Consider the following 27,736-nt stretch of genomic DNA (forward strand, 5'->3'; position numbering starts at 1 on the left):
CAGCATAATTGTACCTCTATAGTGGATCGATATGTCATGCACAAAAAGTGCATAAAAAACAAAACAAAAACAGCATCTCTGTCCTGGGACCAATTCTGTTTAATTTATTTCTAAATGATGTAGAGGATGGGATAAAATAGCTCAATCTCAGTTTGCTGACAACACAAAAATATGCAGGGCAACAACAACACAGCAGGATATAGAAACTTTACAAGAGGACATGAATCAATTAATGGAGTGGGCTACTGCATGGCAAATTAAGTTTAACATTGAAAAATGTAAGGTAATGCACTTGGGGGGGGGGGGGGGTAAACATATAAACACAAGTTACTCTTTAAGGGGAGAATCCCTAGGGGCTTCCAGGATGGAGAAGGATCTAGGGGTCCTAGTAGAAGACAGACTGAGCAATAGCATGCAATGTCAAACTGCAACTACCAAAGCCAGCAGAATATTGGCATGCATTAAAAATAGAATTTACTCCAGAGATAAGACGATTATTCTGCCACTTTATAAAACTCTGGTTTGGCTGCAACTGGAGTATTCCGTCCAGTTCTTGTCACCGATCCTCAGAAAGGATGTGCTGGAGCTGGAGAGAGTCCAGAGAAGGACAACTAAATTATTATGGGGACCGAAGGACCTCAATTATGAGGAATGACTACAATCGCTAAATTTATTCTCCCTGAAGAAGAGATCCTTGAGAGGAGATATGATTGCGATATACAAATATCTCCAACGGTGATCCCAGCGTAAGTATGAAACTTTTCAGTCCCAGGAAGTGTAGGAGGACACGGGCCACAAGGTGAGACTGGAAAAGAAGCGGTTTAACCTCAAACTGCGTAGGGTGGTTTTCACTGTCAGGGCAGTAAGGATGTGGAACTCTCTTCCACAATCGGTGGTGTCGGCAGGAAGTATGGATAGTTTTAACCTCTTAGACGGCCCACCGCACATATACTGTGGTAGGGTGGCTCTATTGTGTGAAACAACGTACCTGTATGTCATTTCATGCAATAGATACTGTGCAGGGCCGGTGGACTCTGTCCGCCACCTGTAATCGCTCCACAGAGAGGCAGGACAGGAATCTGCCTATGTAAACAAGGCAGATCCCCGCTCTGACAGGAGGCAACACTGAGATTTGCTGTTCTTACTGATCAGAAACCACTTTTTGTGCATTCATCAGTTTTGCTGATTCAATTTACTTGCATGTTAAATTTTGACTTAAAGTAGAACTATAGGCTAAACATTTTTTTTTCCATTTTGGATAGAGTAAGGGAGGGTTATAACCCCTGTCAGGTTATTTTTTGTCATCCATGTGCCATAGCCATAACAGGAAGTGATAGGTAATACCTGCAAATTAAGAGAATCTCCTGGGGACCTCCCATTGGAAGATTTTCCCTCCATTATTTTTCTGGGGACAACACAATATTTCTTTTACTTTCACTTTCAATAATAATGGTAAACAGGAAAAATAGAGAGGATGAATCTCCCTAAGGGGCACATACCGCAATAAAAACTGACAGATTTTAATTTCCATCTCCACTCTATTCAACATTAAAGTGGTTGTAAAACCTTTTGTCTTACTTTTATCTATAGGTAAGCCTAGAATAAGGCTTACCTATAGATAGTGAAAATATCTCCTAAACGTGCGCTGTTTAGGAGATACTTCACTTGTCGTCATCGGCGCATGTCGTCATCCCCGCATGTGCTGTGAAGAAACGGACCACCGCGCCGTTTCTTCCCCCAGTGTGGGCCGTGACTGACAGTGTCATATAATGGGCTAGTATGCAATGCATACTAGCCCATTATGCTTTTCATTTGCAGGCCTTGCGGGGCACAAAAGAGGAAGTAAAACCCATCAGGGTTTACTTCCTCTATAAAAAAAAGTTTTGCCTTTAGTTGTACTTTAAATTTAATTCCCATTAAACTTTTTTTGTTGCCCTAAAAGTCCAAATGCATTATAAAGTGTAACCCTGACACCCGCTATTCATTTTATTAGCTGCCTAAAAGCTCACCTTTGTCTTGGCAGCATCTCACCTTTTCTAGTCTGCCACAAATTGCAACCTTATTTATTCTTCAGCAACATCCAATTCCTTTCCCTCCACAGCAGGCTTACAGAACACCAATAACTTTTCACAAGGCAGCATAGACTGACTGACACAGGGATGAACCTCTATGCACTTTCTGTCTATTGTGCATAAAGTCAAGTTTTATTTAACATTAAAAAAATATTAACGTTCATGATTATGTTACATAAATGTAACCGTTCTAAATTATGATACATATCTGAATGCAGATTGTGACTTTGTGACCTTCCTTTTCTTTTCTAGACTTGGTTATACATTTTTGAAACTAAAGGACAATTACTTGGAGATTTGTAATCGAGAAAATGAAATTGAAAGGTACGTTTGAGTCAGCAGGTTAACCGCAATGTTCTTTTATCTGTGACTTATTACTTACAGTGAAAATAAAGTAAAAAAGGCTAATGAAAATACATTGATAGGGCTGTAAGTGGACATCTAATTTTACAGTTCCTTAGCTCTGTACCACTGATCCATGTGGCTTTATAGCTTGTGTTCAGCGAGAGCCATGAATATTGCTCTAAATGGCAGATTCATTCCGAAATAGAAACTCATGAATCTAGGTTAAGCTGCTGAAGTATTTACCAGGGAGACGTTAGGGGTTATTTACTAAAACTAGAGAGTGCAAAATCTGCTGCAGCTCTAAAAAGAAACCAATCAGCTTGCATGTTTTATTGCCAAAGCTTAATTAAACAAGCTAAAGTTAGAGGCTGATTGGCTACCATGCACAGCTCCACCAGATTCTGAGTGCACCAGCTTTAGTAAATCCACCCCATTAATATGATGTTATGCTAGATAACTGGCCACTGAACTGAGTGAAGTACACTTCTCTTGTGTTTGTATTTTTATATCTTTACTATAGTAGCTCCAATAATGGATAGAACACTGTCAAAAGGCCCCTGAGTGAAAGAATTTTTTGCAAGCACCCCCCCCCATCAAGATTTAAGTATCTGCCCATGTACAGATAGACTGACAGATCCATTGATCGATGAAATTGAAGAGGAGCCTTAGTAGAACTCAAAAATTGGTGCTAATTAGACAAGTCAAAGGGTGCTGCTGCTTTCTATGGATCCTCTGGTTGGCAGGAACACATCTAGACAAAACACAAAATAGAGCGCAGAGCCGCCCTAGTGTAACTCGGCTTTAATATGGTAAAGTTAAAAACACTACAGTGGTCAAACTCACATTGTGTGAAGATAGATATAGCATTAGGATTCCACTCTGGCCACACTCCTATAATCCCCCGAAGATCCCGACAGGGGAAGGGGGAGCCGTGGATGTTCAGCCTAGGTGCTCGGATCCTGGCAGCACATCCAAGGCTATGCGACACCACGCTCAACATGCAGATCCTGTGTAGATGCGCCAAGTCCAGCCGGTGCTGCTCTTCAAGGACACACAAACCCACACAAGTGGGATACAAGGTGGGAAGAACATGAATACGTCACACAGTTGCCATGACAACGGGTTTCGGAGGCATGACCTCCTTCCTCAGGTCATCCCTCAGGCCATCCTCACTCTCTTCCCCCCTGTATCCTGCACGTGTGGGTTTGTGTGTCCTCGAAGAGCAGCGCCGGCTGGGCCGGGTGCATGTGCTTTAGGATCTACATGTTGAGCGTGGTAGTGGATAGCCTCGATAGCCAGGATCCGTGCAGTTAGGTTGAAGGTCCACGGCTCCCTCTTCCCCTGTCCTGATCTTGAGGTGGTTCTAGGATTGCGGCCACGGTGAAATCTTTATGCTGTATCTATCTTCTCACAATGTGAGTTTGACCATTGTAGTGTTTTTATCTTTACCATATTAAAGCCGAGTTACACTAGGGTGGCTCTTTTCTTTTGTGTTTTGGCCAAACTCTTGGTTGTTAACTTGCAACTGGGGTAGTGAACATTTACTTACAATCCAAATGCTGTTAATAGTAAATGGAAGAAGCATTCTGTATATCTTGGAGTAGGTGAATGAAGTGCATGCTGCCCAACAAAACTTGGATGTTACAAACTAAAAGCATGCTTAGGGCATCCTGAAGAATTGTGCATACTTCTCATCTGCCCTAAATGCAAGCAATCATTGGAGGGGGGAACGGGTGGTCCCAGCACCAGCTCAACTTGCATGTAATATAAAAGGGCCCCTAAGTCCCAAAGGGCCCTTGTGTAGCTGGACAGTTTGTACAAATGGTCTCCACCTCTGAGTGCTTCAGCAGCTCGTACTGCTATATTGCAGCAATGGGCTTTATTTGCATCCCAACAGGGAGTTTTGTGTGTGTTTTCGCTGTACTTTTTCCCAAAATCCACATTTTACTTTTGCTGTAAATGATGAATGTGAATAAGGCCCACAGAGATGGTGGTGGGAGCCTGTTATTTAAACTAGACAATTTTGAAGTGGTTGCAAACTTCAGACCTGAAATATGAACAAAACATATCCCTCTATAGTGTGTACTTGTCTCTATCCAGAGCACTAAGTGCATTTCTGTGTGCTGCTTTTTTCCTTAGTTTTCAACATGAATAACCTCTGACAAGTTTTCCTGACACCAAGAGAAAAATGGTGACAGGGGAGTGACCTCCAGCTGATTGACAGCCTCAGCTCTTTTCCTGAGTGCTGTGTGTAGGGGGGGGGGGTGTACCTTCCCTCCAATCAGCTCTCAGAGCTCTCCTCACTGAGCTCTGCAGAGCAGAACTTCACTCTCCTACCCCTTTTTTTTTTAACTCTCAGACAAGTTTTATAGATTTAGTACTTTGAATGGCTGTAGAGAAGAGAAGACTGCAGATAGAGAGGTACAACTTATGTAGGGAGATTTGTTTCATCTCTGTGAAACACCTGAGGTGAGTCACTTCACTGGGTATTTATAGCTTAGATTATGATCTCTGTGATCATTCTTGATCTCTATTTGTGTGTAAATAAAGATGTGCATTTTATATGCTAATATAATTGTTATTGCCTCCTTGGCACTTAAAAAATCCGACTAATAACAATGTTAGTATGTATATGGTTTTCCAAAATATGATGTTGCTATACAGTTAATATTTGTGTGTCTGTTTAGCTGAAAGTTCTTATTTTTCTTTTAAATTTTGTGTCTTTGAATCCTCAGATTTGAATTGCTACATGTTTTAACATTTGATTCTGTGAGGAGGCGTATGAGCGTCATAGTGAAATCATGCACAGGTAGACCGTGCCTACATTGTTTGGTTTATGTTGAAAATACCAGGTCTATTAAATCACTATATCAATTAAGAATGTAACAAAACATGTTTCATGACTGTGAGAACTTGAATGCCAGATTAGTTCTTTGCCCTTAGGCTGAAAGGTGTGGAAGGGTGGATATGACATCACGGTGTAGGGTCATAGAATGTGTTAGTCAAATAGCTCCACAAAGGAATCCATACATATTGCTTGTATACCTCTAAGGATTCAGCCAGCGCTGCCTAGTGGGAATAAAAACTCACAAGACCAGGGTAGCCATGCAAACCACTGAGTGACCATAATTGCAGACTTGAAAATGAAAATCCTGTGCTCCCTTCATTGAGCAAGGACTAGATTTTTTTTTTTTTTTCATTTTGTTTTTAACTTTATACAGAACAAGATGTTTCTTGAATTTTGCAAATGGATTTGCTTTATGTGATTTATTATGATTATGTAAACGCTCTTTTGCCACAAGTAGTAATTAAAGCCTGCTAATGGTGAAATGTATTATAGCTAGCAGTACAGAAAGTAACCAGCGAGGAAACATATTGTGTAATGCTAAAAGGCTAATTAGACTTTGCACAAAGAGCATTGCAACATTTCATGTCTTAAGGATCACAATGAAAGGCTAGGCTGAGAACAACTTCCTATGGTTTGCATAAGTTATTTGTAGTCATAGGTTTTGTGATTAAGTGAATCAAATGGGTTGTACAGTATCAGCAATAAATCAAAAATGTTATTTATGGTGGTGGTGATCACCTCTTAGAGGTCGTCCTCAATCACTTATTCTGATACCCATTTTAGAGCTGCCAGGCATGGGCGTCCGCAGGTAGGGGCAAGGGGGGGCGAGTCGTCGGCTCCACAGCTGCTGCAGATCTGTGTCATTGAGCTTACAGAGCTCTTTACTGCCACCTCTGGCTGCTTTCTGTATGTGTGCCCCTCGTGTTTGCTTTGCTGCCTGTTGTATTTTCACAGGGACATGTGGAAACAGGACTTGGAGAAGGAAGACCACCTTACAAGTGGGGGGTGTGATCATCACTAAATGCAGATATACATCAGCTGTCCTGTATACAGCTATATACACCCACCTTCCTTCCTGTATATACTAATACCATCCACCCCCTCTGTATACATATACTGTACACGCTCCATACTGTACAGGCCACATTTTATGGGCACAATGAGGCTGCAATTGATGGGCACAGTAAGGCTGCATACAATGGGCACATGCCTGCGCTTTATGTGATAATGACTAAGCCCCTTACCCTTCATGAGATTGTCGAAAAGGGTCGGAGCATGGGTTTTCTTAAAATTATGCCCCCCCCCGCCTGAAAAAAGTTCTGTGGACGCCCATGCTGCCAGGGCACTTAGAGCTGTTTAGTAGTTTTTGATCTGGTGCAGCTCTCAAAAATCCTTTTGTGGGGGTATTGAGAGCGCTCCATCATTGTGACAAATAAGAAATAAAAAAATGTTGCCCTGGCAAGAAGGATGTACAGTATGTTTCCGTATCTTGTTCTTAGTATTAGTAAAGCCTTTTCTACATTTTGCAATGAGAAAATTCTTATGGAAAAAAATATTGCTACTTCATAATATTCTTGATCATAGCAAAATGGTAATGTGGCATTTACACCTAAAATAAAGCAGCTAACCTGCAAGCAGCATTTGCAAGAGTGTCAAGCAATGCAGACGTATATACAGTACAGATCACTGAGATCAATTATAGTTTCAGTGAATTATTTGCAATTCATAGTGAAGAGAACCGTGCCTGGTGAAGAATGACTGCATCCACTACTGTGCGTCCACACAGACTTCTATACAAAGTGCTGATTAATGTTATATCCATTAAAAATAGCAGAAAACAAGTGCTCCAAAATGGTAGAAGGGTCAGTGAGGAATGGGCAAGCAGCCCAAAAAAAAAAAAAACAATGTCCAGGAGTATAGTAAATACATAGGTTGGAAGGACACAGCTCAATATATTGAACCTTTTTCGAAGGATTTACACACGATTTACACCAACAAGCAGAAAATTCTGACCTTGCAGTTGGTGACTATCCAGCAGCATTATAAAGGTTGGCCAATGAGGTGTGACAATGGAATGCATTTGCTGTATAGTTTTACATGCCAATGAGCAGTGTTTATGATTTATGTTATGAGTAGCAGGAAATACATATAAATCCTAAATCAATAAAAGAATATATAAAGCAGTGATTATACAAGCATTTGTTAAAGTAAATCTAAAAAAGGAGAGAGAAAGACATAGACGCCTCTGAGTAAAGACTGTAATTTTTAATGGAAGAAGGTGCTTTTAAAAACTTACATTTGAGGTATCTGTATGAAGGCACAAGAATGTCCAATGGGTCGCACTGTCACCGTCCAGGCTGTCTGCTGCAACCACGTCTCGCTAGTCCAGATGCCTTTGGCATTCGAGTGTGATCCAAACTGAGAGTTGGAGCGCAACTGGGGACTGAAGAAGAGGGCTGGAGCACAGAGCGGGATGGTGTCACGGATAGGCTTGCGACGCGTTTCGGAGCATGCGCACTGGAAGGATGTGCACAGTGCACGCTCCTTTGTCAAGCTAAGGAAATTCGGCTGATGTCAGCCTTTATATGTGCCTCGGAAGTGCTGCCATCTAGCGGGGAACATTAGAAGTTCTTTCCACATGTAATGGTAGTCATATGCAGTGATAATCTATATAGGTATATATGTCTCTCTGTACTTAGAGGACACACTTGACTTGCATAGAAATCAACCATGGGTCATTAAAAAGAATACATTGGGATAAATAAATAAAATAAATGAACAACATTATATATATATATATATATATATATATATATATATATATATATATATATATATATATATATATATATATATATATATATATATATATATAAATATATTCGGTCCAAAACTATATAAACCATGTGAATAAAATACATTTGTATATAAATAATTAGATGCATATACATACACATAAATATACGTATACATATATGAATTGGTCACCTAATAAAGTAAATTTAGGATTAGAATGGTTTAAATTAATTAAGATTAATTGATGGTAGATTGAAACTTGAAGCAGGGAAAAATATAAAATTATTTGATTAAATATATATTACATTATATGATAGATGGAAATCTACATGCTCAGTATATTGTGTGAGCACAATTGTTTAAGATGTAAGAACCGGAAAGCATATATTGTGTTGTGCTCAATATAAAATATGGGTATTATATATATATATATATATATATATATCTCATGATGTAATTTCCATGGCCCTATTGCACATAACCTAATCATGTGTGTATATGTATATGTGTGTATGTGTATGTGTGTATATGTATGTATATATATATATATATATATATATATATATATATATATATATATATATATATATATATATATATATAGAACTGGAAGAAGGAAGGGAATGAGGGCCCCAATCTTGATAGATTATGGGATATGGTTCAGTGTGGTAGTTACTTACTACAGGGGGTCCCCGGGTTACGAACAAGATAGGGACTGTAGGTTTGTTCTTAAGTCGAATTTGTTTGTAAGTCGGAACAGTATCTTTTTTTCAGTGCAAATCCAGTCTTTTATTTGTTTTTGTATAATTTTCTTATTTTTAATATTATTTTTCTTGTTCTTTACTTTTTTTAATTACTTTTTTATTTTATTAATTTAATTATTACTGTATTTCTTTCTTTTTTTTTTTTTTTATAATTTTTTTTTTCATTTAAAATTTATTGCTATCATACAAGAGAAAACAATTCCCTGTGTGATAGCAATTGGAGGTGACAGGTTCTCTTGACCCTGTCACCTCCAAAACAGGAGTCCTAGCACTGTGCTAGATTTCCTGTCACAGCTGAGGAGGGAGGAGCACAGCTCTCCCCTCTCACTGTTTACATGGCGGCAGGGACAGGAGACAGCAGAGAGAGGGGAGCTGATGTGTGATGGCACAGCAGGGAGATGGATGGTGACAGCAGCAGTGTCTGCGAGCCGAGTCCAGGCAGTCCGGCCGGCCGCGGTGCAGCGGCGCAAGAAAGACCGGGGATCCTGGAGGCTTCACTAGGCCATACTAGGCCGGACAAGGCCGCGGCCACGACGGGCAGTTTTAGCAGCCTGGCAGGCCACCGGACCATACCATGCCTGTGGCTGGGCAGGCAGTGTGACGAGGGGGGCCCGCAGCCAGGCCAGGATTGGAGGAATGGCTCACTCCAGCAAGGAGAGGAAGATTCGGGCCGGCAGTGACGTCATTCGGGCCCGTTCGTAAGTAGGAGTTGTTCGCAACTCAGATGTTCGTAAGTCGGGGACCCCCTGTATATAGCAGGGTTGCCCACCACCCCTGTTATCTTATGTGGTACACCAAGAAAAAAGAAGAAAGGGGATATTGATTAGACCTGAAGTTATAGTATGTTGGATACTTCTAGCTCTTCATTAATTCCTCTTGGTGAGAACGTATCTAGAGAGTATACCCAATAGGTCTCGCGCCTATGGAATCTCTCTGCTTCAGATATATTTTTTGGCATTTGTTCTATAATCCAAACTTCCAACCCTTCTGTGGACTTATTATGGTGTTCTGCAAAGTGGCGGGGGACACTATGTTTGTCTTTACCAACCTCTATCTTTTTGCGATGTTCATCAAATCTTTGGCGAAGTAGACATATGGTGCATCCTACATACAGTAGATGGCAAGGGCAAGTAAGGCAATATACAACATGGTCTGAACCACAGTTGTAGAAGTCTCTAATGGTGTGTGTCTTTCCCTTAGTAGCAAATAGTTTTTTGCCATGTTTCACGAAAGCACAAGTCTTGCATAGTGGTTTCTTACATTGAAATATTCCTTTTAGTGGAATTAAACAGATATGTGGAGCAATAGTTTTCTGTTGGGGTTTTAGTTTGCTAGGTGCAATCTTATTCTTTAAATTTGGCTCCTTTTTTGTATGTTGCTCTGGGCATGCGTGGTAGGAGAGGTTTGAGATGTGGGTCCTCTAGTAGTATCGACCAGTGTTTTCGAAAGATTACTTCCATCTTGTTAAAATTAGTGTGGAATTTAGTGATAAAGCGAGTGGTTTGGTCAAAGGTCTCTTTTTTTTGTCCAGGGGGATCATTTTGTAAGTAGTATTTATAGGCCTGGTTGACAAGAGCCTCAGGATAACCTTTATCCTTGAGTTTGTTTTTGAGTATGAGGTTTTGTTCTGTATAGTCTGTGGTCTTGGTACAGTTTTGACAAAACTGAACTTTTGGAATATTGTTAGTCCACTTGTGGTAGTGGCAACTCTTATAATGAAGAAAAGCATTGCCAGCAATGGGCTTGTAATAGTTTTTCGCATGTATCTCATCATTAATATGGTATAAGTCTAAATCAAGAAACTCCAACCACTCTGGATCTGTGACATAGGTGAAGGAAAGGCCGTGTGGGTTGTTATTGCAATGGGAGACAAAATCATTGACATCAGAACCATCCGAGATAATGATGGTGTCACCAACGTACCTCCCATAGAATATTAGATGTTTCAGATAGGGGATATTCTGCCAGATGTAGTTGTGCTCCCATAGGCCCATAGCCAAGTTCGCATATGAGGGCGCAAAGTTAGCACCCATGGCTGTCCCTTGTACTTGCAAGTATTATTGGTTTTCAAAATGAAAATAATTATGGGTCAAACAGAATCTGGTACAGTCAAGGATGAATTCAGCCTGTCCATGGCTCATGTATGGGTCATTGGAGAGAAAATGGTCCAAGGCTGCAAGTCCAAAATCATGCGGGATGGATGTGTATAATGAGTTGACATCCAGTGACATCCAAATATATTTATTGTCCCACCTGTATGGCTTCAATTGATCCAACAGATGAGTTCCATTACGGATATTGGACTGTAAGCCCTGGACTAACAGTTGTAGGTGATGGTCAACATATTTAGATAGACCTGAAGTGATGCTATCCATTGCAGCAATAATAGCTCTGCCAAGAGGGTTTGTCTGGCTTTTATGGATTTTTGGAATATGGTAGAAGTATGGTGTGTGGTTGAAGTCTCTGCGTTAAAAGGAATCTTCTCCTTTCTTAATGATTTTTTGTTGCGTAGCCTGATCGATTAATATATTGATCTTGGACTTGTATTTGGGCAGGGGATTATTGCTCAACTTACAGTAGGTCGTATGATCCGCAAGTAAACGGTCGGCTTCCTCAATGTAGTTGACACGATCCTGTATAACAATTCCAACGCCTTTATCGGCGGTTTTAATGATTCGTTTATCGTTATTGATTAGGGGTTGCAGTGCTGTGTTTTCCTGAGGGGTAAGGCAACCAAGCTGTAATTGGTGTGGTGTTGTGTATAAGCCCACCTTTTTTAGATCAGAGAATACCATTGTCACGGAACGTCCCACACTCCGCTTGAGTGCTTTCGTCATATACCACTTCCTCCCAGTCTGTATACAGATATCCCAACCTCTCTGAGCACAAACAAGGCGACACTTGCTTGTTGCTACCAAGAACTCACTTTATTTAGAATCAAAATTACAAGACTTTATATGCCGTTGGAACCTTCTCTAACAATACAACTGTAACTTAATTAACATGAGCTAATTATCTAATCCTTTATACAGCCTAGGTGACTGAGACATGACCTTTCGCCCAGACTTGTGGTCACCGAGCTTCACACAGTTATATCAACACAATAGCAGTCGTCCCATCTCCTACATTGTATAGAGGACAATGTCATCAGCTCATTCAATTAACATAAACACAGGTTGATGACACCAGCATCTCCTCACAGGATGTGTCCCAACAGAATGAATCAGTCTTATCAGCAGGGGGCTGCTGGAGGAATCCCCCCTCCCTCTTCAGGGACACAGATCTACAGTAAGGAGTCCCCATACAATATATACATATATACACGACTGAGTCCGATTAGTACAGTTCAGCCTGGATTTCTCATTCACCTCACAAAGAGTATTGTTCCATTGAAAATCCAGGGCCCATAATCAAAAGGCAACAGGCTTGCATACAGTCCTCTCCAACAGCCTCTGTTCTGGCTAGGTCTGTCACATTTCTCCCCTTTCGGCAGGAGACTAACACAGGAGGAGACCCCAGACGGGTTGACTCCGAAGTTGGTCCATAGTTCCAGTCCTCTACTGCCTGTACCCACACAGTACCCCAAACAAATTATTCCAAACAGAGTATTACTCACCCAGCCATCCTCTGCCTCTCTCAGAGAACATATCTGCCGCTGGGGAGAGGCCCGGACTGGCCCTTCTCCCTGGAATCCTTTCTGCCGCTGGAGAGAAGACAGGGGGACTGGGCTCACTCCATCCTGCTGTTGGGGATCTGGGCCGACTGCCCAGCATCCCTGGGGTATACAGGTGGGGACTGAAGCCCCATCAACCGACACCAGATCAAGCTGCAGTTGTGAGGTGATAACTGCATTCTCTCCTTGGATCCTGATCTGCAGCTCGCGATAGACTGCCACCTCCTCACCTTGGACCTCCACAATTGCTGCAGGTGTGGGGCAGAGGTCTTGGACCCTCTGTCCGGTTGCCAGCACTTCTGCTGGGGGTTTGCCAGGTGGTTCCTCCTCTACAGAAACGTCTATGAAATCCCCAGTCTCTGGAATTGGTAAAAGTGTGGGACAGAGGTCTTGGACCCTCTGTTCAGTTACCAGATCTTCAGCTGGAGAAGTTTGTTTTAACTCCATAGATGCTGCTGGCAGAAAATCACATGTCCCTGTCAGTGTTGTGGGAGAAAGGCTGACTATCTCTTCTCTCAAGAAGGCCGAAGCCACTGTTGGTGCTGGGCAGAACACAGTGAACTTTGGCCCTGATAGCAGCTCTTCTGCTGGAGGCTCATCAGGTTGTTTTTCCTCAGCAGAAAAGTCTATCAAATCCCATATCTCTGTAACTGATGTGTGGGGATAGAGGTTCACCATCTCCTGTCCATGGAACCCAGAAGATGCTATCATTTCTGGGCAGAGGTTAGCAGAGCTCTGCCCTGTTGTCAGCACTTCAGGTTTGGGGATGGCAATCTCCGGATTTTCCACTGCCGATTCTCTGGCATGCTGCTGAACTTGTTCTAGCAGTTTCCTGTATGCCCTTTCCAGATGCTGTTCCTTCCTTAGCAAATGGTCCAGATCAGGTTTGAGCTCTGAGACCCCTGCAAGACCGAGCATAGACTCTCTATATTCTCTCAGGTCCTCAAGGTCAGGTTCCCCTTCATCGCCAAACATAAAAAGATCTGTAAGGTTCTCCCACAGCAATCCAGGGCCGCCAAAGTCATATCCCTCTGGAGAGCATTCTGTCATCTCCCCTAAATAACCCTCCTCTGCGTGCCATTGCAGAGCCCGATAAAGATTGTCCAGCTCTATCTCCTGCTGGACCAACCTGTCCAACTCAGTCACCCATTGCTCCTGGGGCTGCTCTCCCAGGAATGCCATCCGCAATGCCCGTTGGTCACTGGCCCGTTGCTCTTGGGTTGGAAAGCACTTGCCCTGTTTTATACCAGCGAGGCGGAGGGCTGCAATCCAGAGCTCCACCCGAATTTGCTGCCTAAGCTCCAGGTATTCATCCTCAGACACAGTCCTGGTGTATGTTGAAAGGATGATTCGCAGCAGCCCCGGGAATTCTGATGCCAGGTCCATATCTCCGCTGGGGTAACTGAAGTCTGCTATGCTGATCTTGGATCCAGTTGGAGGTTTGGATGTCCCAGACTTCAGGAAGCTTTCCCGCTGCTTGCCACCAATGTCACGGAACGTCCCGCACTCCGCTTGAGTGCTTCCGTCATATACCACTTCCTCCCAGTCTGTATACAGATATCCCAACCTCTCTGAGCACAAACAAGGCGACACTTGCTTGTTGCTACCAAGAACTCACTTTATTTAGAATCAAAATTACAAGACTTTATATGCCGTTGGAACCTCCTCTAACTTAATTAACATGAGCTAATTATCTAATCCTTTATACAGCCTAGGTGACTGAGACATGACCTTTCGCCCAGACTTGTGGTCACCGAGCTTCACACAGTTATATCAACACAATAGCAGTCGTCCCGTCTCCTACATTGTATAGAGGACAATGTCATCAGCTCATTCAATTAACATAAACACAGGTTGATGACACCAGCATCTCCTCACAGGATGTGTCCCAACAGAATGAATCAGTCTTATAAGCAGGGGGCTGCTGGAGGAATCCCCCCTCCCTCTTCAGGGACACAGATCTGCAGTAAGGAGTCCCCATACAATATATACATATATACACGACTGAGTCCGATTAGTACAGTTCAGCCTGGATTTCTCATTCACATCACAAAGAGTATTGTTCCATTGAAAATCCAGGGCCCATAATCAAAAGGCAACAGGCTTGCATACAGTCCTCTCCAACAGCCTCTGTTCTGGCTAGGTCTGTCACAACCATATTGTAAAAAGTGGTGAGATGTGGTCCTTTAGATTGGTACGGGTAAAATACAGATTTTGGTTTTAATGTTGAATGTATCACTGGTGAAGTATGTAGATGTTGTGTATGTAAGTCAAGACCAGTGTATGAGTCCTCATGATATAGTTGCTCTAACATATCAATCATGTCAGTTTCAAAATCAAATTCCTTTGAATCCGAAATGGGACGGGACAATATAGTTAAAGTAAATCTGCACTGAGGAAATCATGTAGCAGCCTTTCATAGTTTTAGCCCTAAATATGACTTATTTTGTTAAAGCTTATTTAAGGGAAGTGAATATTAAAGCCAGGGATAGCCAGGCAGCTAGCATTGTCTGAAGGCAGTCAGCAATGGCAGCCTCCAAGTCATGTTGTTACAGATTTCCTTTAACCATTGCAGCCAACCTGGTTTTAAGTTGGTGTGATCGGACTAGGGAGTTCTGCTGCTGCTTATTAATACATGCCCCATGCCTTATTAAATCTGACCTATTTTTAACCATCTTGCTTGGATGGATAAATAGTGCTAAAAGTGCCAAAACAATTTTTACATTTTCTGAACAAACCACTTTCCCAGTTCTCCCTTCAGCGTTGATGACATACGACCAATACTAAAGTTCACATAGTGGCATTTTCTCTAGAAACCACATGTATCTTAGCCCTGTTACTCTATATCCACTTTAAGACCGTATTTGTGTATTGGTCCATTTGAATTAGATCTGATGATTTGTAGTTAAGTTTTAATTGCATGTATAGCTATTTTTTTATCTGTGTATGTCTATGTAAGTATGTATGTACAGTGGGGACGGAAAGTATTCAGATCCCCTTAAATTTTTCACTCTTTGTTATATTGCAGTCATTTGCTAAAATCATTTAAGTTCATTTTTTTCCTCATTAATATACACACAGCACCCCATATTGATAGAAAAATACAAAATTGTTGACTTTTTTCAGATTTATTAAAAAAGAAAAACTGAAATATCACATGGTCCTAAGTATTCAGACCCTTTGCTCAGTATTTAGTAGAAGCACCCTTTTGATCTAATACAGGCATGAGTCTTTTTGGGAAAGATGCAACAAGTTTTTCATACCTGGATTTGGGGATCCTCTGCCATTCCTCCTTGCCGATCCTCTCCAGTTCTGTCAGGTTGGATGGTAAACTTTGGTGGACAGCCATTTTTAGGTCTCTCCAGAGATGCTCAATTGGGTTTAAGTCAGGGCTCTGGCTGGGCCATTCAAGAACAGTCACGGAGTTGTTGTGAAGCCACTCCTTTGTTATTTTAGCTGTGTACTTGGGGTCATTGTCTTGTTGGAAGGTAAACCTTCGGTCCACTGTTGAGACTGTATTGGACAGGTGATGAGCAGTGCCTGGTTTTCTCCACACATACTGCTTAGAATTAAGGCCAAAAAGTTCTATCTTGGTCTCATCAGACCAGAGAATCTTATTTTTCAACATCTTGGAGTCCTTCAGGAGTTTCTTTTAGCAAACTCTATGCGGGCTTTCATGTGTCTTGCACTGAGGAGAGGCTTCCGTTGGGCCACTCTGCCATAAAGCCCCGACTGGTGGAGGGCTGCAGTGATGGTTGACTTTCTACAACTTTCTCCCCTCTCCCGACTGCATCTCTGGAGCTCAGCCACAGTGATCTTTGGGTTCTTCTTTACCTCTCTCACCAAGGCTCTTCTCCTCCGATAGCTCAGTTTGGCCAGACAGCCAGCTCTAGGAAGGGTTCTGGTCATCCCAAACGTCTTCCATTTAAGAATTATGGAGGCCACTGTGCTCTTAGGAACCTTAAGTGCAGCAGAATTTTTTTGTAACCTTGGCCAGATCTGTGCCTTGCCACAATTCTGTCTCTGAGCTCTTCAGGCAGTTCCTTTGACCTCATGATTTTCATTTGCTCTGACATGCACATCTGATATAGACAGGTGTGTGGCTTTCCTAATCAAGTCCAATCAGTATAATCAAACACAGTTGGACTCAAATGAAGGTGTAGATCCATCACAAGGATGATCAGAAGAAATGGACAGCACCTGAGTTAAATATATGAGTGTCACAGCAAAGGGTCTGAATACATAGGACCATGTGATATTTCTTCTTTTTTAATAAATCTGCAAAAATGTCAACAATTCTGTGTTTTTCTGCCAATATGGGGTGCTGTGTGTATATTAATGAGGAAAAAAATGAACTTAAATGATTCTGGCAAATGGCTGCAATATAACAAAGAGTGAAAAATTTAAGGGGGTCTGAATACTTTCTGTCCCCACTGTATGTGTGTGTGTGTGTGTGTGTGTGTGTGTGTATATATGTATGTATGTGTGTGTGTATATATATATATATATATATATATGTCTTGTATATTCTTGGAATAACGATTCCACTTCACAATGTTATCTTCGACTATTACTAAAGAACCAGTGATTGTTTCTACAGGTGAAATTATCCTGTTTTGTAAAGGAGCAGACTCTTCTATATTTCCCAGAGTCAGGGAAGGGAAGGTTGACCAAATACGAGCCAGAGTTGAACGCAATGCTGTGGTAATACATTTTAATACTGCACCTAACCAACTGTTTCTTTATGAGCGTTCTTAGTGACCTAAAATATAACCCCACTCAAGACGCTGTTTTTTTTAATGGAAAGATTCAGGAAAAATAAATTGCTTTATGTGACCACCTTATTAAGATGTTTCCTCTTTTTCTGTCTCTTTGACGCCAGAACAAGAAATAAGTGAATTGGTTGTCACAAGGGTAGAAAGACACATGGGAGAAGTTCTAACTCTTTCCTATTTTACTGAAGAAAGCTTGTTTTGTTGCAGTCCATGTCCCTACCTTAGAGATTTTCTATCACTTCCTGTCCTGACAGAAAGAAAATCTCCCTGGTGTGAACACAAACAAAAAATAAAAACAGAAGTTCTATCTAGGGTTGCCACCTCATCCCTTTAAACCCCAACACATAATAATTAAACAGGTTCTGCGGCTGATTATGGTGGTAATTAAACTCACTTGGTGCCCTATCTGCATTAAATTAGCCTCAGAACCCGTGTAATTCATATGTGTTCGGTTTTAAAGGGATGAGGTGGCACCCCTAGTTCTATCACATCCCTATTCTGTCTAAAAATAAAAACAAAGTGGTACCTGGAGTGCCTGATCTATAAACTGATATTCAAGAGGCAGTTTATCCAGGCAAAATCCATTTGCTTTCATGGGATCAAGAAGGGTTTTTTCCCCCACTAAAGTAAATTGGACCATGTGTTTTTTTTTGTTTTCGTTTTTCCTTTGCCTTCCTCTGGATTAACTGTGGGTATAGGGATCTGTCTATAGAGGTTTTCTACTTATTCTATGTATTTATTTTTTCTGTTGGTTGAACTAGATGGACTTGTGTCTTTTTTAAACTTGACTAACTATGTAACTATGTAAGTGGAAGGACAAGGGTGGGCCTAAAGGGCAACTGTTTACAAGTAAAAAACACATGCTAGGATAGAATGGAAGCCCACAATAAGATTTGGGAATTATGGCATTTACAGGACGACCCACCTTGAGCTCGTAAACAAGCTGTTATGATGACCCCTTACTCTTTCTTTTTTTTCTTCTATTTTTTGTTTTCCATGATTTATTTTTAAGTCATATCAGTTTTTCTCTGGTGCTTATCAGCGCTATAATGTTCCAGCAGTAATATTGCCTTAACTGAAACTATGCTATTCGTGGTAGTTTTGACCATGATTAATTCACAAAGTCTTTACTGTTGAAAAAGCGCTTTTTGTGAAAATTGTGCTTACACTTTTGAATGTCTTTCACCTTTGTTTTATTGGTAAAAATAAATAAAATCTGTTATTTGAAAAAAATAAAAAATAAAATACATGCTATTACATTTATTTGAGGGAACACTGGAGTTGATTTACTAAAACTGGAGAGTGCAAAATCTGGTGCAGCTCTACATAGAAACCAATCCGCTTCCAGTTTTTTTTCTTTGTCAAAGTTTAACCATTTGCTTACTGGCCAATTCTGACACGTCTCTCACATATGTAAAAATCTGGGTTCTTTGCTAGAAAATTATTTAGAACCCTCAAACATTATATATTTTTTTTTTCGTAGAGGCCTCACAATATTTGCTCATTGATTTTTTTTTTTTTTTCAAACGCAATTTAAAAAAAAAATATATACTTTACAGAAAGAAAAAAACAATATATAACCCAATTTTTTTGTAACATATAAACGATGTTGTTACACTGATTAAAGATACCCATTATGACATGCTTTCAAATTGCGAACACTCGTGGAATGACGCTGAACTACGGTACTTAAAAATCTCCATAGTCAATGCTTTAAAATTTTTTACATGTTACCAGTTTAGAGTTACAGAGGAGATATAGTGCTAAAATTATTGCTTTCGCTCTGACATTTGTGGCGATACCTCACATGTGTGGTTTGAACACTGTTTACATATGTGGGCATGACCTACATATGCATTCACCACTATTTACTATTTATTTTATTAATTTTTTTCTATTCCACACTTACCCCTAAGCATAAATTCCCCCTCCTCCCAGTACAAATCTGCCCCCCCTGCTAAAATCCCCTCTCACCACAAATCTTTGCCCACCCCCCCACCCCCCCCCAAAAAAAATCACACCCCCAGCACATATCCTCTACCCCTAAAATTTCCTCTCCCAGGTACACCTCACCCCCACTCCAAATCCCCCCCCCCCCTCAGCACAATCCCCCCTTCCAACAAAAATCTCCCTAAAGCACCACTCTTGGCACCCCCCCCCCCCAATTTTCCTTCCTAGAACAATCTTTACGCCCTGATGTCCCCCAAATTCCCCCTTCCAACACAAATCCCCCCCCCCAATCTCATAATCTCATTGCGGCACCCCCATACCTTACAAGATACTACAGTGCCCAGGACAGCCGCCCCTCCTACCCACCCCTTGTCCTTTTCTACCCCCTTATTCTGTGTAGCCATAGCAGAGTTGGCTGGATAATGGGTATATTGTATATGCACGCATTTAGAAATCCTTTGGTAGATAAAACATCCAGTGTATGTGTCTCACCTGTGTATGTAGCTGTTTGCCTGGAGCTGCCCATTAATACTCCTAATAAATCGTGTTTTATGAATGTGTCCAAAAAGGATTATAACCTGAATGAATGTGTTTTATTGAATGAGTTTACTAGACTGAAGTGGGATGTGGTGAGGATGTTTTACTATGGAGAGCAGGCACAAGATTCATAGCATTTTACAAATGAAATTTCCTTATTACAGGAAGGTCTGAGGACTTTGTGCGTTGCCTATAAGAGGTTTACACAAGAGGAATACGAAGATGTGGATAAGCTTCTAAAGAGGGCACAGCTGGCCCTACAAGACAGAGAGAAGAAGTTGGCAGAGTCATATGAACAGATTGAGCAGAACCTCATCCTACTGGGGGCCACAGCGGTAGAAGACAGGTTTAGTCTGGTGTTATTCATGCTCTATGTAAATAATCGCAAATAGAACACAGCCTCCTATTCACTTGCTAAGTGCGAAGAAGAAAACGTATATCGCAGAACTTAGAGATGTGAATAGGAGATGTGTAAAGCTGTATCAGAAGAATATAATATGTATTTTCTAATATCACTGTTGTTCATATACAACAGATTGAAAAAAATTAAAATAAAACGTGAACTAGAACTATAAACCTTTTCACTAATGCTTTGTATGCAGAGAATAAGTTTTTGGGCTTCTGGAGAAGAAAAATAGTAAATGCCTACAATTAAGATACACAAATAAAATAAAAATGTGCACCCTGTTCTGGGGTAACATATTACCTCCACTGATGTGCCAATCAAATGTTTTCTTCCTGCAAGGCCTCGTGCACACTAGGCTTACAAGCATTTGGGTTTTTTTCAGCCTGTAAAAGCACCTCTTTGTTAGTATATGTGCCCATGCACGCAAGTTTAGGAGCATTTCAGCGTTAATGCATGCCAATGGCCAAAATAAATGAATATTCTGGTCAATGGAATCCATTTACGCTTAAACACTTGATGCTCCTAAACATGTACAATACGTGACTTTAGGCGCATTTTTAAAGCAGCTTTTCTCCTGCTAGGAATTCTGGTGTTCAGAAGAGAAAAGCAAACATCCAGTCTGCATGAGGCCTTAGGGCTTCTGTACACAGGACTCTGATTCAGGATCAGGCCATACACCATATACTCTTAGGTGCTCCTGACCTGTTTGTGAGATGCTTTGATTTGTCTTCAAGATACTTCTTGAGTTGTTTTGAGCCACTTTGAGTTGCTTTTATATTCACAGTGACTTTTATAGAGTAAAAAAAGCAGCTGAGATGCCAACAAATGCCTGTATACATAAGCCCTGATCTTCATCCATAATCATTCAATACGCTTTAAGTAGACGATTAGAAAGCCTGGTTTAGGACTAGTGTACACAGGTTCTAAAGCATGATAAATGTGGAATGCAGAGTTTGATATCTGCAATGGATCTTGTAAATAAGTGTACACTGCTGTTTTTGCCATGCATCGTGTTGCCTTGTTTTAATTTCTCCACACAAGTCTCCACTGGGAGAACACAGTAAATATTGCTAGCGGCTTTAACAGTTGCTAGCAATAATCACATGTAAAATCCAGGAGGCTGGTTTTACCCAAGTTGATCAATCGGTCAACTTGGGTACTTCCAGCCTGCTCATACATGTTTTGAATCTGACCCAGTGGGAACCGGCCGAGATTCGAGCCATCTATGGCAGGCTTTACTTTTTTAGCCATTTCATTGGCGCAGGTTTCTGTATGGGACACTATAGGCAAGCTTCTATTTCCTTGAATAGAGGACAATGTGCAGATAGGGGGAGTACAGAGATCATTTTTTTGAAATGCATTACAATACAATGCAGAACCTACTCCTTGAAATCTATAACCCTTTTGTTAGAACAGTGTTCAAATCTAGTTTACAACTGATAATAAAATCGGCAAGCACAGTACAGACAGGGTTAATAATGGTAAACATAACTTCCCAAAGCACCTCCATAGCTTTACATAGAAGAGAAAGCTAAGTAAGATTTTTTTTTTTTTTTTTTTTAGCAAGAAAAAAAGACTTAAAAACAGGAGTAAAGGAAATCTTCTTTTAAGAATTACACTTACCTAGGTGGATTCAGCATCAATCCAATGCTGCATCTGTCCCCTGCCGGCTGTAAGGCTGAGAACTGAGCGATTAACCACTGCCGATCGCTCAATTCTCAGTACTCCTGAGCAGAGAGCTGGCGACTGTCAGTCACCGATGTCTGCTCTACCCCTGCTGTCGGCTTGCTGAAAGGCTGAGCCAGGTGCTGCAAGCTGTCGGCTCGCTGAGAGGCTGAGCTGGGTGCTGGTCCAGGCATGTGGGTGGATCCCGACAATATGGTCGCGATCTTTCCCCAGCCCGGGCCGACACTGTGATGTCAGCTGACAGTGGGCTTCAGCCCACTGTCTGCTGAAAACAGGTCACAGGAGTGCAGAACTAACTGCACTCCTGTGATCCACAGGAGAAGTACAGCCAAACGAGCTTTGGCTGTGCTTCTGCTTTAAAATGTAAGTAGCCTTTATTTTAAGTTATGCTATGTGAATGGGAACATGTAACACTATAAAGTAGGGGTTATCCCAATTTGGCTGCTAAAGTGGAAATACACTTTTTAAAGTGGTCCTTTCAGAGGTTCTAACCCTTCAAGACTCTGATTAAAAAAAAATAAGTTTGGCTGGAGTTGGACTTTAAAACTTCAATAAGGACATTTCCAACACAATGACGATATCAAGGTCAGGAGCTTAACAGAAGATCTTCATGCGACTGTAACTTCATATAATAGTTTGAACACACCAGGTTCTCTCTCCACCCAAAACTACTAGTGTAAACATATATTGTACAATGTATGTCAGTGCACAGGTTTGGGTGCAACACAAACAAAAGTATCCACTAATCCAATAATCATCCATAACAGTATTAATAATCGATATACTAGAAAATATGTTTGGAAGATTACTTCGAGATAAACATTCTATACATTTGGAACAATTGCCAGTGTTAGATTATAATACAAACATGCAAGTTTAAAGTAAACTTGCCATGAGCAATATTAAAGTGCAATAATAGAGTTGGTCCATTACTGGAAAATCATTTTTTTGTCCTTTTGTCCCAGACTCCAGGAAAAAGCAGCAGATACCATTGAATCTTTACAGAAAGCTGGTATTAAAGTGTGGGTCCTCACAGGAGACAAAATGGAGACCGCTGCTGCCACCTGTTATGCCTGCAAACTGTTCAGGAGAACCACACAACTGCTGGAGCTCACAACCAAGAAGATCGAGGAACAGAGTTTACATGATGTGCTGTTTGAGTTGAGCAAAACAGTCCTGAGGCACAGCGAGAGCTTACCGAGAGACAATTTCTCAGGGTATGTGAAAGACTCAAGTCTGGTAATACAGCAATCTACTGGAAGCTTTGCTTGAGAGCAGAGCTTTTTAGACTGTAAAGATTGCTATACGTATGAGGGATTTTATTAAGCTTTGTAAACCATGGGGTCCAGTTTTGTTAACAGGAGTATGTAAGCACAGAACCCCTGAATCTAGCCCATTAAAGTACCGTATATAAGTTTTAAATAGAGCAGGAAAGGTTCATTTTGATGTTTGCTGTTTTTGTCCCATTGGGAAGATTTCCCTTAACATTCTGTGCTGGAGACCCAACAGAAAGTTAGAGGGAGTCTCCTCAAAGTAAGGGAAAATCTCCTTCTTGCACAGTGGCCTCTAACAAGTGTTGCCATTGGAAGATTTACTTTCACCTCTTGTTCTGGTGACAGCTGTAACATTTGGTATTATGACATTAGGAGGAAACACATACACAATATTGGTATAATGTTCAGCGCTAAACCATCTGATGAAAAAGATTGAAGTTGAAAATTTAAATGAGAAGGCATGCATCTGCATGCTGATACTTGAAGGTGCAACCATATGATGAGTGGATTGAAAGTTCTAGGGGATGAACCCCTAAAAATTTGTCTATAAAAGTCTCTAAATGGTGGCTGTAAAAGGAACAAGGCTGCTTAATGCGTGGGTGGGCTGGGGAACCCAATCACTTTGAACAAAAGGAAAGTAAAAGGAGGAGAGAGAAGCGCCAAGCCAATCCTTTTAAACAGCTTAGGAATTTATTCAGTATATAAGTATAAAACAACACTAAAAACTTGCGTGAAAAATGTTGGAGCACTTGCAGAGTGCTAGAGCGGGTGGGAGCTTCCACGTGCAGTGTCACAGGAGCACAGGAGAACCGCTGAGAAGTCTCTATTGAGGGATCCACGAGCGCTGGGTGTTAGCCGCAGCTGGAGCCTTGGTAAGCCTCATGGAGACGTCGGCTGCGTGTCTCTGGGTGGGAGTGGTCCAGGGCTGTCAAATTGGGGAGCAGCCCACACGCTGTCTGGCCAATCAGAACGCGTTTCAATGGCACGGCCTCGCTTTCTTCATCAACTCAATGAGGCTTACCGAGGCTCCAGCTGCGGCTAACACACGGCACTCGTGGATCCCTCGATAGAGACTTTCCGGCGGTCCTCCTCTGCTCCTGTGACACTGCACATGGAAGCTCCCACCCACACTAGCCCTCTGCAAGTGCTCCAACATTTTTCACGCAAGTTTTTAGTGTTGTTTTTATACTTATATACTGAATAAATTCCTAAGCTGTTTAAAAGGATTGGCTTGGCGCTTCTCTCATTTTTCACGCAAGTTTTTCGTGTTGTTTTATACTTATATACTGAATAAATTCCTAAGCTGTTTAAAGGTTTAAATGTCCACAGTAAGAATCTGACAACATCTAACTCTTCATTGCTCTATCCAAAACTAAAATAAAAAGGTATTGCCAACACTAACAGCACAACACAAATTATATCCTGATAAATATACCAAGAAACATATTTAGAAACATCTTTCTATTTTACATTGCATCAGTTGTAGTACTATAAGGGCTCATGCACACTGCATCTCAAAGAAGCTGCTATTGCAGGCTTTTGAGCTTTTTTGAGCTCTCATCTTTTCTGCTTGGAAACTCCCCTCCATGTTAGCCAATGTGTCCATGCACACAATGGCTCTTTCAGGAGTTTGCAGGCATATGCTCTTACAGGCAGAAAAAAGCCCCCACCAAACTCCTGTTTTTGGGAGGAGCTTTTGAACAGAAAAGATGCCTAAGTGACTAAAACGCATGAAAAAGCTCAAAGGAGCTTGAAAATGCACAAAAGAAAAAATGAACGGTAGAGTTTGTGATAAGAAATGAGCCCCCAAGGGCTCATGCACACTGCATCCCAAAGAAGGTTCTCCTACAGCCTTTTGAGCTTGAACTCACCTCCATGTTAACCAATGTGTCCATGAACACTATGGGGGTTATTTACAAATGGCAAATCCACTTTACACTACAAGTGCACTCGCTGTAAATCTGGGGGGGTAGATCTGAAATGAGGGGAGGTTCTGCTGATTTTATCATCCAATCATGTGCAAGCTAAAATGCTGTTTTTTAATCTCCTTGCATGTCCCCCTCGGATCTACAGTGACTGCACTTCCAAGTGCACTTGTAGTACAAAGTGGATTTGCCTTTAGTAAATAACCCCCTAAGGTTTTTTTCAGGAGTTTACAGGCATATGCTCTTACAGGCAGGAAAAAACCCCACCAAACGCGCATTTTTGAAATTAGCTTTCGAGCAGAAAAGACGCCTAAGTGCCCAAAAAAAGAGTGAAAAAGCTTAAAAAGGCTCAAAAAAGCTTGAAAATGCACCAAAAAAAGGAAAACTGAGCTGAGGGGAGGGTTTGTGAAAAAAATACTTATGCTCAAAGAAGCTCAATAAGAAATGTGCAAAAGAGCACAAAAAAGCACAAGCTTTCTTAAAGCTTTTAGGCAGAGAAATAAAAGCTCAAATGCCTGTAACAGCAGCTTTTTTATTTTTTTGAGCTGCAGTGTGCATGAGTGCTTGGTCACTAAAGGCTGCATTCTTGTAACTATGGCCTAACCATTGCAAATTTAATGTCACTGGTATGTACAATCCTAGGCCTGCCAGGTCTGGATTTGTATTTCTGGTAGTTGAGCATAGAGGAATTTATTTGCTCATCTCCACCCAATGTCCTGGACTTGGAGTGAGGGATAATCCGCTTATTTTAGGATATGTTGTGTAAGTAACTCTTGTTCCTAAAATGCTTCCTGTGTTATGCATTGATTCAGTTGGAGGACCTTTTGATTCCTTTTGATCCTTCACAGCATATCCTATTTGGTTATACGGTTTTGAGTTGTCAACTATAAAATGCAAACACCATCCTTAAATTGGATTGTACTCTTAAAACTTTACTAGCGTCCTATTTATGTTTACTTCATTCAGTTGCATAGTACTTAGCACAGTTTGCAGTCCTTTCCCTAATCTTCTCATATTTTAGTCAGACGCTGATACACCCACACATAGACCAGTTTAGTTGGCATCCAATTTGCCTACCAGTATGTTCTTGGTTTGTAGGAAAAAACCAGACCACTTGAAAGAAACCAATGGAAACACAGGAAGAACATACAATCTCATCTTTAAACTCCACTTAAGTCTGGTACACACCATGAGATTGTCGAAAATTCTTGTATGACAGTATATAAAAATTTGGAAGGAACGTATTGTATTTTTAGTATTTTGTATTTTCGTATGAATATTGTACTGATTGCATGAAAATCGTACAATCTGGTATCGTACGAGAAACCTTTTTGTGCTTGTCTCATCGGATAATTTCACATGACCTGTCCTGATCTGCTCTCAAAAGCTGTGCACCAACGATCAGATTATTAAACGATCGCTTCGAATGTGGTTTTTTGTACGATTTTCTGATCGTGTGCTTTAGTCTGACATGCAACACAACTGGATAGACGATTGGACGCATCTCCTATTCATCTTCAAATATGGCCATGGAGGTTAATAAGAAATATCACTGCAGGTCTCATTGTTTCATAATCTTTGTCTTCTAATTAACCCAAGTGCCCAACCAGCTGCTGGGCCGCCTAAACCAGATACACAGTTCTTGTTTCCATTAAGTAAATGACTTGGAGTAGACAGCTGCAGCATCACACTAATACCTTTTTATGTCGTTTTTCTTCAACGTGGTATAGGTTTTCAACCGATTTCCAAGATTATGGTTTAATTATTGATGGAGCCGCACTTTCATTAATAATGAAACCTAGAGAAGATGGGAGCTCCACAAACTACAGAGAGGTTTTCCTCGACATCTGCAGGAACTGCAATGCTGTTCTGTGTTGCCGGATGGCCCCTTTGCAGAAAGCACAGGTACTGAGCCTTCAAGTTTTTAGTTTTCCAAAAAAATGTAACTTCTTCCCCGTTGGTCAGCACACCATTTGTAAGGCATCTGGTTTTATACTCACTGAACAGCTAGGTTCCCAATGTACAGGGTAGTATACTTTTACCCTGATCAAATACGTTTATACATTGTTTTTTTTTTTGGTTTTTTTCTGCTTCAAATTTTATGGTCTTCATACTCCTTGCTTTTTTGCGCTGTAGTATTTCAATCTACAAATATGAGCTGATAGCATTTTAGTGGATCTATGCAAATATTCAGAGATAATATACTGTGCATATGGCAAAAGTAACGGTAAAAAAACCCTCTGCTACAGATCTCCCAGAAAAAAAAAAGTACTTCTTACCGTGTGCTGGGTCCAGATTAGTTACCTCTAATTCTAAGTATACTATGTCCAGAGGGTGTTGCTGGGGATTCTAAAAATATTAATCATATTATGCCACATTCAACGTGTGCTTTAATTTTCTGGCTCAGCTGCTGTAAGTTCCACCGCTCAGAGATCGTAGGGGGTTGTTCGCTCTTTAACTCCTCCATTCAAAAAATGTCTTGTATTCCTTTCCTTGTCAGCCTGATCAAATCTAGTCATTTTATTCTTGTCTGTTCAAAAAAAAAAAGGGTTCTTGGCCACAAAATTGTCTCTCACTATTTGTTTTTTTATTATTATTTTTGTGCACCAGTCCCAGTGTACAGTCTCTGGAAGTCAAAAGTTTCTGAAATGCTAAAGCTACTATATATACTGAACAATCACCCAT

General features: G+C 41.0%; 1 protein-coding gene across 7 annotated transcripts in view; it reads left to right on the forward strand.

Moving 5' to 3' along the window:
* ATP11A (ATPase phospholipid transporting 11A) overlaps window positions 1–27,736 on the forward strand; it is a 254,699-nt gene that overhangs the window by 175,280 nt on the left and 51,683 nt on the right. For all 7 annotated transcript variants that reach the window (XM_073614522.1, XM_073614524.1, XM_073614525.1 and 4 more), the window contains exons 15-20: window positions 2,325–2,396; window positions 5,153–5,226; window positions 17,099–17,202; window positions 19,925–20,106; window positions 22,818–23,069; window positions 26,782–26,956. In XM_073614522.1, the coding sequence (XP_073470623.1) occupies window positions 2,325–2,396; window positions 5,153–5,226; window positions 17,099–17,202; window positions 19,925–20,106; window positions 22,818–23,069; window positions 26,782–26,956 (859 nt within the window). The remainder of the gene's footprint in view (window positions 1–2,324; window positions 2,397–5,152; window positions 5,227–17,098; window positions 17,203–19,924; window positions 20,107–22,817; window positions 23,070–26,781; window positions 26,957–27,736) is intronic.

Source organism: Aquarana catesbeiana, linkage group LG02, assembly GCF_042186555.1.
Source record: "Aquarana catesbeiana isolate 2022-GZ linkage group LG02, ASM4218655v1, whole genome shotgun sequence".
Lineage (NCBI taxonomy): Eukaryota > Metazoa > Chordata > Amphibia > Anura > Ranidae > Aquarana > Aquarana catesbeiana.